The sequence below is a fragment of the Lytechinus pictus genome, chromosome 13, assembly GCF_037042905.1.
Source record: "Lytechinus pictus isolate F3 Inbred chromosome 13, Lp3.0, whole genome shotgun sequence".
NCBI classification, from domain to species: Eukaryota; Metazoa; Echinodermata; class Echinoidea; order Temnopleuroida; family Toxopneustidae; genus Lytechinus; species Lytechinus pictus.
Genome location: NC_087257.1, coordinates 16,943,203 through 16,957,272, shown reverse-complemented (window position 1 = coordinate 16,957,272; position 14,070 = coordinate 16,943,203). Strand labels below are relative to the sequence as shown.

Below are 14,070 nucleotides of genomic sequence, written 5' to 3'. Positions count from 1 at the left end.
AATAAACTGAAAAAGCTGTTTAGATTTAAAATTTTGCTTAAAAATAAAATAAAAATACATGATTAGTCCATAAAATAAAGCAGGCTATACAAAGCGTTTTGCTTTGTTTTACTATAAATGGCTCGAACGTAATATGAAATATGTTCTTCAATTTTCTGAATTATTGAATGATCTTACCTTAATGTTGTAATGCAAAATTATGTCACTCATTGACTTGGAAAACCACCGTCATATAATCACGGATAGCTAATCGTCCTGCTTGCTTGATGTACGTGTGAAGATGTGCATGAGGCGGATAAGATCGGGTGCTCCCATCTCAGTCCTCGACAGCAATGCAAACTGGTTGAAGCTCAGCGTAATAATACTGAGAGCTTCGGAAGTGATCTTAACGAAGCGTGATAGGGTACACGAATGGGAGAAGATTGGTGATGGGGGGGGGGTACAGAGAGGCTGATGGGAGAGATAGAAGGGGCTGAGAGAGATGGAGAAAGAGAGAAAGGGAACAATTAGCATGATTAGCAGAAGAGAGAGGGAGGGAGGAGGGGGAGGGTGATAGGGGGTATAATAACCAATGAGAGAAGATAGGTGATAGGAGAGAGGCTGAGACGGGTGGTCATATGGAGAGGGGGAGAAAGAGAAAAGACGGGAGAAAGAAAGAGAGGGGAGGGGCGGAGAGATAACGGGGGGGGGTATGAGGCTAAAGTGAGACAAACAAAGTCATACAGAGACATACAGAGATGATGTCTTCTCAAATTCGAGTATACTTTCAGAGGGACACTAAATTCAATTCCATTTTAAGAAGATTCTTCTCGAATTGAATAGTTCGTTGAAAAACAAAATTTGGTTCATTTTTTGCCCCGAAAATCGAATTTTCGCTGCAAACTCTGTTGGGGGTCCCATGTTAAGGATGTTGTAACTTGTTTTGGGGGTGTGGGTGCGTGAGGAGCTTTTAAGGGCGAATCTCGAAAAAAAGATAGAAAGGGACAGAGGGACAGAGACCAAGAGAAGGACAAACACAGATAGAGGTATGAAGAAAAGAGAAATGGGTAGATGTAGGTTGACATAATTCCAAGAAAGCGCAGATTAAGAAGAATCGGAAATGAATGACTGGGGTAATGAATTACCAATCACGGAATAGTTTCTTAAAAATCGTATAAAGGGGAGAGAGGGGGATGGAGAGGGCTCGAGGGAGACGGGAGGGTGGGGGAGAGTTGATAATGACATAGATGTACTCTGTATTGGGAATACGGACGATAAAGTAAACCCGAGCGACATGCTGGAACAAATAAATGAATCGCGAAGTGGAAAATCGACAATTTAATAAAGGCTAGATCACTCGGGAATGAAGAGAGAGGGTAGGCTACTGTATCTTTTGTACTAGTTGGTTGGAAATAAGCAAAACTGTTAAAACAATGATGGAGACATTATTAATGAGTGAGCAAGCGGGAGAGAGAGAGGGGAGTGGACTTAGGACAGAATGGAGAGGGGAGAGATAGAAAGAGAAATTCATTACTTCTCATGACGTCACAATCTTGTCACTTTGTATTGTTTTTTGTTAAACGTGTCGGTGGAAAGATAGGCAAGTACGAGGAAAGCGTAAAGCTGTACTGCTGGAAAATCGATGATAACGCAATAAACCAATGTCTGTACAGAGCAATGCAATGCTGTAATTCACTTTATTTGACACTCCAGATGTGGGAGAAACACTCAATACAAAATAGCTTTATGTTCAGTTGGGCTAACACGAGTTGGTCTAATACCGTCTTCACACTGACCACAAACACCGCTATACAGTACCGGCACTGTCCCGAGACTGTAGCGGTGTTGCCTTCAGCGTGAATTCTCGGACTAGCAATAACTACCCCGAGATAACCTCGCCTCACTATAACTCCACAATCACTATCAGACTGTAGGCAAGCCATGGAAGTAGCAGCGGCACAGACCCGCGACTGTTGCGGTGTTCCTTCAGTGTGAACGCACACCGCTACTACAACACCGGGATAAACTACTCGTGATATGTTTATGATGTGGGGGCGTCGGGGTCTAGTGGTTATGACTCTTATCAATCTGAAGGACGTGGGTTCTTCTTCTTTTGATTTTGAGTGGCGATTGGTCAAATTTTAAAAAATCTCACTTCTCCTCACATAATGACATTATTACCAATATATATTTATGTTTCCCCGCCCTCAAGTACTTCCGGTTTATAAGAGTCGGGTCATTCACGGGGTCACAAGCCTACACGTGTGTTGTTATGGAGGTCATTAATTTATCCCGGGACTGTCGCCGTCCCGCGACAGCACCGGGATTATTTTTTGAAAACCAGTTTGAAGACGGTATAAATGCCAGACTGTATAACACCCTTGCGTTTAAAATCCGTAATTGATTGGCCCAAATTGGCCAATCATCACTATAGGGAGTGCTGCAGGAAAATATTTGAATTGCAAATTGACGTTGCAAAATGACAATTGAACAATCATTTTTCATCATGGCGATTTAATGTATACTTTCTGCTTCAAGAAGCCCACCAGGGTCCCGTCTTACAAAGAGTTGCGATTGATCCGATCAACAACTATGGACGGCCAGCAACGTCAACATCTTAAACGCAAATTTTTTCAAAATATTTTATCGAAATGATGGCCAAATTGGACTTTCTTTTTTACAATCATGAATTTAATATTTGAAACGGTTTAAAAGAGTTGATCGACACGGTTATTTTGACCGGGGACGTCCGACGTCCCCGGTTGGTGGCCGGTAAAATTAAATAAAATGTACCCCAAAAGTAGGTCGTTACAAACCCACATAGGAAACACACACATTAATCCCACATATACATTCAGAAATATTTCAAACTCACACACACACACACCTCTGTATTAGCAGATAAGAAAACTTACGTTCTAACGCATGAAAGCGAGAACACACACTCTTGTGTATAGCAAGTATCTTGGAGCGATTGTGTGTGAGTTTGACGATTTGCTGGTAACCGGTCAAGGTCGGGATGCATACAAATTTATTCCATTTCGTACACGAGTCAGTGATGCTCAGTCGCACCCAGGAAACCCGCCCCAAACTGACCAATGATATGTCATTTGGAGCCGGTTTAACGGGTGTGACTGTGTGTAGCATTATAAATAGCATTATTGTGCACAAAACCTGTGGCCGCCCCCATTTTCACTGGTGTATAAATTATTAGTGGATTGCAATTTGGCATTAAATTCTTATTGGACAGTCTTACCATCCTATCAGGTTTCTTTCTTTCTTTTTTATATTTTTACAAAAGTAAAGAGTTCAAAAACTTTTGAAGCAGTTATGATACCCTTGGTCACGGTTGAATTCAACTTCTATATTCCTAATTGTATGATATTCAAGTAGTTTTCTAACTAACCTTTTCCCTCGCTTTGTAACATAATGGAATCCTCCACTTACTTTCCCTAATCCTGCTTAAGTCGGCATAATTAATTATTATCTACATCTATATTGTATTTTCATCTTCATCATAAATTTATTCATTAATCTATTGATAATAAAAATATTGCAAAGTCATTACAAATAATAAAACCTAAGACCTTGATTCCTTTTCAAAATAAGAATTCGAGCAAGCTAGGATAAAATTTAATTAGGTCAATAATAGGTTTCTTTCTGTATAGTAAGTGCATTTCGATCTTAATAAGTACTTGATATTTCCCATTAGACCATAATTGTCCTCATTCTTAGTTTCATTAGATTCTATGCACCCTTTAGAGCTCTCTCAACGAGGACAATAATTTTTTCAAAGAATCACATTAGTTCGGGTTTAATTTAACACTAATATTTCCGGCTTCATAATGTTCGAGTGAAAATATATTCAACCCAACATCCATATTGTTTGGAATTTTATTCATTTTGGTTTTTTTTCTCCTATAGTGTAACATTAGGATTAACTTTACTGCTGAAGTGTAATATCATCATTGCTAAAACTTGTTTTATTACAAAGGAGACATGTATTACACGCGCTTTAAAAGTTGAAAGAAATGTAATTTCATGTAGTGAAATAGGTAAGTCAGGACATGACATTATTAGCCCATCTACTGCATATTCATGATAGTATGTGTGTAACTGTTATAAAAAGAATATATTGCTAAAATTCAAAATTCACTTACCTTATTATTATTTTATTTTTTATAAAACTTCTTTTGAAAAATCCTAAAAAATTAATATTTTTAACCTTATTTCTTATTTTTGGACATAATTGTTTTTTATACCCCCCCCCCAAAAAAAAAGAGAAAAAAATAAGCGTTTTGCTTTAGTTTTTTCTCACTTTGTTATCATTTTTAACCCAAGGCTACAGGCAAGGTAACAGGTCTATGCACAAACAATATTTACACAACTTTATTACCCTTTTCTTTGAAATCTTGCGCAACTTTTAAGACCAAATTCGAAAACTTACGGGTATAACTTCTTTAGGCTAATGATTCGTTTGTGTGAAAACATTTTCATGTCAACAGTCTCATAAATTTTAACTTGTGTACATGGCCTTTAAATTGAAAAAAAGTAAATATTTTCATCAGTGTTGGTCTGCAATGTTTTTAAGGGGGTATGATTGTGGTATTATATTCTTTTACAAGATAATGACAAAGATTTAAGAAATAAAACAGTTTTAAAAAATCACACAAAACCCCAAAAATATGTAAAGAAAAAAATACGGTGCTTTTTTTCGTGGGGGAAATTTTAAATAAGATAACAATTATCTCCATTCCAGCCACTCTTGTCTTGCCAACCAGATCTTCTGAGCTTGTAAAAGAATAAAGAATAATGTTGGGTGATTATGGCATACCACCTGTTTGATAATGCAGTGCATGGTGTAAAAAATATGTGTTTTTATTTTGAAGCATTTAACATAATAATGATATAACGGAAGTAAAACCGCAAGGCACACATAAAAAATGATACGGGAAAATACTATGATTGTAAAACGATGTATATTTTATTCACAACTTTTACAAACTACTCGAGAACGTTTCACGTGAAGTAGAAATGATATGCAGAGGTCAACCTCAAAAAAATCTAACATGTCTAAAGAGCTAACCAAATGTAGAAAATGGCACTAAGCAAAAACCTAAATAATTAAATATGCATTGCAAAAAATAAAAATCCTTATTGAGTCCACATTTAAATGACGTAAATGGGGGGTACATGCCTAGGAAGACACACTCTTGCAAAAACACAAAAACTGTACCCTAACACACACGCTCCCAAACACACTGACCCCTATCCCGCACACCCTCACGCGCGCATCCATACACACACTCACCCACCCTTACAAAGTAACTTAGAAAACACAAAATTAACATTTGGAATAAAGTCCAAGTAAGCCACCGGCGTCAGAATTTAGATGTTACACTATTTTAAGCTTGTCGCTTTTTTGTTAGCCCCAATTGCCGGAAACAATCCATTTTGTGATGATAAGCAAATTAATTTAAAACATTGACCATAATTGGCCATATTTCTTTGCCATGGACGCTGTTTTACATATTGTAGGCAGGGGCCGCGGAACGGTTTTCAAAGTGGGGGGCTGAGCCAAAAATGGGGGGGGGGCTGACCATGCAAAAAAATCACAATCATATGGTCATTTTTACGTTTTTGTACACGGTTTTGAAAAAAAAAGAAGGGGGCTGAATCCCCCCCCCCCCCCCCCGCTTCCGCGGCCCCTGATAGGTAAGTCGAGTGTGAAAGTGAGATCATCAGGCCATCAACATTTTGGTCAAGTGAGCTCCATTATTTTCATTTAAAAGAAAAACCTTCCCTACGGAAATTATTTTTATGATTACACGATTTCTAGTCCAAAGTAGATATTATTCTTTGAGGTCTATAAACTTGCTTGATGCAATACGTTTAGTTTGATGTATTATCAAACTGCTGACAGAGGAGAAATGAAATAGTCAACAATACTGTTGCATCTAGCCCAAATTTTTCAGAAGCCCAACTTGAATTGATTTGACTGAATGATAATCAACCGAACCATTTAGTAACTATGTAGGCCTATTACGTTTTATTAAAATAGTCGATTTTACGCACAAACAGGTAAAATAACGTATGGGTTCTTACGAACTCCTTGCAGCACATGCAGAATTGAGCCAGTTAAATGTTCCCATATTTTATTCCCCCCTTTTTTTAAATTTATCATCACTTTGAAATACATGTACATAGGGGTTACCCCACCCCCCTCCCCTCACGTGTAGCCATCATGTAGAAATTGTTGTAAATACAACATCGACAATACCATTAGTAGTAGGCCTACGCAGTACTTATTAATTTCTTTTTCATGATTATAATCTCCTTCGGTCTAAAATTACAATTAATTACATTTAAACATCCTCTTCAAACATGTTTCTATAAGCATGATAAGAGCCTATCTACTTCAATTATAACGAGGTTCTCACTGATTCATCACTTTGCATTTTAAGATCTCTCCGAAATACTTGTAAACTCCATTCGATGATCGTCATGATCGAGCCTTTGAATATTATTTACGGCAAAATAATCAACCTTTCCATATGAGATCAATTACAGTTTGAAGAGTCAAATCTGTGCTAACTGACCTACCTTTCAACAACAACAAAAATAACATTACCCTATTTTAAAGTTTAATTATGCTTTTCTGAGAACTAAATATTTTTATTAATTGATCAATATTTCAGACCTAGGTGATGAAATCTGGTTATAAAGTGCATTGATATTTCAAGATAAAAAAATATTACCAAAAGGCGAGTCGACAGTTTGAATTCACTTAGACTTCTGATCAGATATCCTAAAAAAAATATCGTATGGGCTAAACCAGTTTGGTCTACTTTCAATTTGGTCTAATTGTCGTTCGGTCTACACTGCACTTAGTATAACACTCTCTTATTCTTGTAAATTAGTCTAAATCCCAGCTGATCTTATTTCCACTTCGTATATATTTCAATGACTTAGTCAAATGAGAATTTGGTTCATATGCCGTTTATCCAACCATATACACAAATCAGCCTTAAACGCGCAAGGGGTGTATCCCATCTGCAAATTAGACAAATAATAAATGGGCTAAATGACAGCTAAATCAAATGTTCGGTAGATGAACTTGGATGACACCATGTTGGATGTGACGAAACGGGACGTAAACGAAGCTGCTGTGGACCAGTTGGTGATTTACCAAATATCTTATCAATATGGCGCAATCCGCTAAAAAGACATTTGCATCTAACTGTTGTTAGATATAGCTGGAGACCGTTTTCTTCGTTGCGTCATTCTGGCTGTTTATCTCCGTATTACCAGCCTCATCCTTACCGAACAGCGATCCTCGAACACCTCCAGAGCCACAGAACAAGTCCCGTACTGCCAAACGAAACTCTTGGTAACTGATGGTATAGATGAGTGGATTTGCACACGTGTTAAAGAAAGCTATGATGACAAAGACGTGGTATAAGTGGCTGTAGAGATACGAACGATCAACCAGTCTTACGTTGTAGGCCAGGAGCCCGGTGCTATCCGCTGCCCAACAGACGATGAACGTGATGATAACGACGAACATGATCTTGATGACCTTACTGCGGGCTGCGAGGAGACTCTGCGAGGGACCAGCACGTTTTTGGTCCAGATGGAGATCGACTGATCCGATCGTCTTTGGTTGAAATTGTTTAGACCGCTGCCGCAGAGAACGCGTTATGAGGTAGTAGCAGACAAGCATGATAATGGCGGGAAATATGAACCTGATCAAGAACACGACAATACCTAAGACGATCTGAATAGAATAGTGGCGATACACCACCCTGCATTTTCCTGTTGTGCTATCGACCCACGTAGTCCCGAATGTGCGGGAGTTTATCGCAAAGGACAGTAACCAGATCGCCGAAAACCAATAGACCAGCCGCTTTGGCGTGACCCATACCTTGAACTTCACGGGATAGATCACCGCGATATATCGTTCGATAGCGATAGCGGTAAGGGTGAATACCGATGAACTGATCGATATCCAGAGGAATATGGAGGAATAGACTAGCTTACACGCGACGTTACCGAGGGCTGTGTCCGGCGCCCCAGACAGCTTCGGCTGAGGGATCATGAAGATGGACGTGATGAAATCAGCAGCTGCTAGTCCACCGATGAGGATATCGGTGGGCTTCTTGAACGATCGCCTATGGAACAGGACGAGCAGGACCAAAAGATTGCCGCCGAGACCTAGGCACGCCACCACGAGTTGAATGCTTATCCAATATGACCACGTGATCGGAGTCCACAGCCAATCAGATCGCGTCGTATCATTCAGAGAGGCAACTGATGAACCATACACGGCAAAATCAGTGATTGCCGTTGGGGACTGTGTTTCCATTCTGGCTCATCCGTCTAGTCTGTGTTTGTGTAGAGGTGTCAGGTATCTTGTTCTTCAATTTACTCGATGGAAATATATTAAAGGTTTCTAAGTAGAAGCAGCAAGGGGTTTAACTTTTCCAATGGTTTGCTCCAATACCTGAAACGGGGGCTTTGTCAAGGTGATCTGTATACAAAAAATTGAAAACAAAAATCACTTCATTGTCATGATTATACTTTTACAAAAAATGTAATTATTTTTAAAGTTACTCTCTGAGTTTTTTTAAAGGATTTTGTGCAGTATAAAAGTAGATCATTTCGTGTTTGTTTGGGTTTTTTTTTTTTGAGGGGGGGTATGTTGGCTTCTCATTGATTTGTGTGTTTATTTTTATTTTTTTTTTATACTATTTTGCAAAATTTAAATTAGGGTTACATTAGATTATATGTGATTGCTTTGTGTTTCAATTGAAGAACATTTCTTGTGCCATGTTATTAACTCAATCTTTCATATTAGACGATACATGTATTCTTATCTCCTCCCTTTTCTCTATTGTATTTTTTCTCACTCTCTCTATATTCTTTCTATGTCATCTCTTTATCTTTCTCGTTATACTTTCTGTCCAATCTTCTACTTTTATAATCTTTCACACTGCAAAAAAAAAGTCATGCCTTTCCTGTCATAAATGCAATTACTATGGATGAAATAGAAATTAAGTAACTATAATAAACGACTACAAATTGCATACAATCACACCTATCCTATTCTGATATATACTATTCATTAATATCATTTCTGAAAGCAGCTTATTATAGTATAATAAGTTATATGACTAGTTTAGACCAGATTTGCTCCTACCAAATGTCTTGTTAGAAGCCTTAAAACATGTAAAATGAACTGTTTTGATTCTGATATTTTCGTTGATCATAATTTAACCAAAGATGAACATTTATTGTAATCATGAATTATGTTGTAAATATTTGTTTTCTATTATTACTCGTTGACAAGTACACTGTAAAAAATATTGGGTAAAATGTTTACCACCACGAGGGTAATTATGTGTCCAACCAATTTTGGGCAGTATTTTACCCAATGCGGGAAGCATATTGTCCAGTAAGGTTAAAAAATAAGCGGCAATGGGCAAAATTTCCATCACACTGGATAAATAAAAATGCCCAATGTTGGTTGGACACATAATTACCCTCATGGAGCACTTTTACCCAATATTTTTTAGAGTGTAGCATCCAATATTCTCTTGTACTGATCTTTCATATCACCATTGGATGTTTTTCATGTATATTTAAATATATGTATTTTATTGTTATGCAGGGCCTCCTAGTATAACAGTATTGTAGCTACTGATGGGGCTACCATGTTAAATAAAGACGAAATAAATAAATAAATAAAATTCATTAAGTATCCCAAATATCCCAAAGCTGTTATAAGTAATTCATTTTAATAAATTAAATGAAGAAAAATTGTGAGAAATATGGCTTAACATACTAAAAGGAATTTAAATCACATTTCCCTCACCATAGAGCATTTTTTTGTCCGTTTATTCTATTCTTCGTGAGAAGTTCGAGTTGTATTTTCATATATATCTTAAAGGTCAAGTCCACCACAGGAAAATGTTGATTTTAATATTATTTTTAAAAAAATAGAGAAAATCAAACTAGCATAACGCTGAAAATTTCATCAAAATCGGATGTAAAAGAAGAGTTATGACATTTTAAAGTTTTGCTTATTTAAAAAAAAACAGTGATATGCACAACTCAGTGAAATGCAAATGAGACAGTCGATGATGTCCCTCACTCACTATTTCTTTTTGTTTTTTAATGTTTGAATTAAACAATATTTCAGTTTTAGCAAATTTGACAATATGGACCAATTTGACTGAATCATATAGTATTAAACAATGCTAATTCCATATGTTCAGGGAGGAATGATTGTTGTTTCACTTGACAATGAGGAGAAAATTAGAATATTTCATATTTCATATAATAAAATACAAAAAAAATAGTGAGTGGATGACGTCATCAGTCTCCTCATTTGCATATCGACCAGGATGTGCATATAACTGTTTTGTGAAATTAAGCGAAACTTTAAAATGTCATAACTTTCTTATCTTACATCCGATTTTGATGAAATTTTCAGTGCTATGTTTGTTAATTTTTTCTATTTTTATTCAAATAAAATTGTTTGTCCTTTAAATGTTTCTTTTTAACATAAGGAAGAGTGAAGTAATTTTAAATTTTTATTTGGAGTTAAGGATACAGTTAAAGTTAATCTATGTGTCCCACATGCCTGTCGTGGATTTGCTTATACTTTATATCCTCTATTCGAAGTATACAGAAGTTTATTTCAAAACGAGGACAACCATACCTGTTTCAATAGGTATCTGCCACATAATCATATTCATCTTAAAGGGGTTCTCATATAAGTACACTATGATTATTCAGATTAGTGGCCCTTTTTCAATCAGGGGAGTATTCTTTGTTTGTTTTTTCGTTTTTTCAGGAGAAAGGTACTGATATCTTCCTTTCTCATTTCGTTTTGTACTTCTGAAGCTCTAATAAACATCGAGAAAAAGTTTTCTTGTTCGCCAGATCATAATCCCTTCAAATCTGGTAATCACAGCGTCTTGGAACGAAACATTGAAAATTTTAATAATCAACACTATTCCACTATTTTGATCGACTTTTTCATGCAAATCCCCTCATTTCCAGGAGCAGATCTACCAAACTTTTTTTGATAAAGATTACAATAGAATCCCAGATTATGCAAATCAGTGGGGAATATGGTGACACAGGCATTAGTAATTTTGATGAGTTGATTCGTTGCTTAGAGAGTCGTACCACGTTTAAGCAGGAAATGTCTTCTACAAGAATTTCTCGAAGTAACATGGTAATAGAAAGATTATAATAAAACCGTGTAATTCAAACAATAATTTTTATTTCTTTGGTATATACAAATTTAATTCAAAACAATTCTGCAGTTTCTAACAGTGTGTATAAATTGCATATTTTGATAAATGCTGTCAAAATTTTATATTTGAATTTGATATTTTTTAATATCTATAGCTGCTACAAGTCTTTTCTATGACAAGATATCATGTAACAAAAACGAAATATTTGTTCATATTGGATCGAACATTAACCTTCGGTTTTGGGTCCATGGTGTCAAAAATGGATTCCTCCAAATTAACAAAAACAAAATGGGTATACAACAAAGAAATGTGCAGTATGAATTGAGTACTCCCAATGAAATGATATAATCTTTGCTTTCAATTTTTTTTTAATAATTTTATACACCAGGAGTGTAACATATTGTTTAGATTTTCACATTGTGTATATGCTTAAAGAGTTCGAGCCCATTAGTACTTTTAAATTATTCTGTAGAACCTTGTTAATGACAATCTGAATTTCATTGAAGAAAAATTATATTTCAACGAGTAATTTATTGCAGGGAACTAAAACAAAGCTTTTCTTTACATAAAGTTCCGTTTTTCTGTATTTTATATTTTGCTTCACATTTTAAATTTTGTTGAAGTGGAAATTAAAGAGAATATTCATTTATTATTATGTTTGCATTGTGTCTCAATTCATTGTCATGATTCTATTTGTTTTAATTTCTGTTTGGCCTGGGATTATTGATGTATAATTTCCATCAAGATATTACGACTTGGCAAACATGAAACGCAATACAAACGGTGCACAAGAATTTGACTAAAATTAATCATCGGCCTTTTATATAATGAGAGTCCTTAATTGACTATGACTCTATGGGAAAAGAAAGTAATAAAGGGCGATACTTCTGGTACTAGATATTATGTATTAAAATGCGCAATGACTTGAAGTATAATTAATTTGTACTTTTCTGACTGTATGACCGGCATGTTGATTTCATGCGACTATTTCCTCTTCCGTGTGAATAATTTTGATAAAGTGTCTGTTCAAGATAAATTTATCACTTAAAATTGTTTACACGTTACATAACTCCAAATCTTACAAATGAAAGAAAATTTAAATCATGTCACGAAGTTGACACATTAATCAAACAATTATGCGAAGAGTAATTTATTTACACTCCATACGAACTTCTGCTTTCAATGTGCCCATTCATTTTGCACGCCATATTTTGATATCCTGGGGTAAAAAAAAAAGTTCACTAAAACATGCGTGAAGAGTTTCGTATTTTTACTCTTAGACTTTACGATGTCTATATCAATATTTAAAAGTCACTAGCATAACTTATATATTACGCTATTATTATTAAGAAACGATCTCTTCAGAATACACCAATTTTAATTCTCATATACTTACTCTAATAATCATTGATGAAGCTCATTGATATATGGATGGATTCGTGATGAAGTCAAGATACTGGAATAAAATCGCTCAGCTTATTCCGAAGTGGCTAACACCAAGAGACTGAGATGGTCAAAATGTCGCTTGCATGGCCAGGCCTCTCTCAAATTAAATAAATTTGACAGCAAGAATTCATTGTCAATCCCAACCTGTCTTACCCCCAAACCAATGAAAAGCTATTTAGCTTTGACAAAAAATCAAACACGCATTGTTTAACCCCCTTCTCTCTGGACTGTTGCTATGTTATCTCCGTCCATCACGGGTGAGCAAACGAAATATGGAGTCGCATAAATCAATATCATTACTCCTTTCTTTATGCTTTACTCTTACACCACAACCACACCTATACACCAATACCATCTACGGGTGTGTTCGTGGAAGCGGAAATCGACCTCAACTTATATGGCAAGCCGGTAGTGCCATAATGTCCGCTCTCAAATCCAGAGCTTATCCACAGACCATTGAATATCATTCTACGCATGAGCAGAGAATGGTCATTCGAGATAAATCTTCGATGAGGTTTCGACTTTATCACTTTTGATTTGATTAGTATTCTTATAAATATATTCCTTTACTACTTTAATGATATAGTCTTTTCGTCACACCCGCAAAAGAGCAACACCATAATTGGTTCATAATGATTGGTATTTGACAGGATAGCCTACGGGTGATAGGCAATCGGATAATGGAACAGAAGATTCCCAAATTTGATCACTGACGTTGTTTTCTATTCTCCTATTCTGTTCCATGTCTTTCTTTCGTAGAATTTTCATACCACAGAGTGTGATGTCGGGAAAGTGTCCGCAATAACTTCGTTTGAAAAGAGTTACCGCGTATCCTGAAAATAGGATGATTTGAGAAAAGTTACTCATGAGCTAACCACAAACTGATTTATTCTCTTGAAGGCTATCGAAAACTTTGGTCATGTCGGTCTTACAGATTTACTGGAAACCAGAAAGCTAAATACAGAAAGCATATCCTGAATATTTAATTACATGTACTTACAGATACCTGTATTTAAAAAAAATCATAATAAAGAAATACACCGATATTTTGCTTCATTTTGCAGACGTGTCAGAGACTAATCGTTTATGGCGACAAATGCTCACCATAGTTAACAGCGATTTGAATCAGTTTTGATCTTCGTGAAAACGCATCATTGGTGTTTGCAAAAGTTTCGTCTTTCGCGAGACCGGGGTAGACCTAGTTACTCTCACGTCCAGTTCCTTCCATTTTATATACATATTTACATTGTCACGTGTAATCGGAGACCTAATTTTATTTGGATATAATTTTAGGTTGAAATAAAACTTGAGTGCACCGATAATTATGGTTGTTTTTGTGAAAGTGAACGGTAGTAATGTCACGATATTGATTTCATGT

At 36.0% G+C, this 14,070-nt stretch overlaps 1 protein-coding gene across 1 annotated transcript; it reads right to left on the bottom strand.

The window, feature by feature from the left end:
• Positions 1–4,944: 4,944 nt before the first annotated feature.
• LOC129274582 (cholecystokinin receptor type A-like) lies at positions 4,945–13,034 on the bottom strand. The gene is made up of 2 exons (XM_054911371.2): positions 12,643–13,034; positions 4,945–8,509 (listed from the first exon to the last, which is right to left on the bottom strand). The coding sequence occupies exon 2, from the start codon at positions 8,342–8,344 to the stop codon at positions 7,226–7,228; it is 1,119 nt and encodes a 372-aa protein (XP_054767346.2). The 5' UTR covers positions 8,345–8,509; positions 12,643–13,034; the 3' UTR covers positions 4,945–7,225.
• Positions 13,035–14,070: the final 1,036 nt, after the last annotated feature.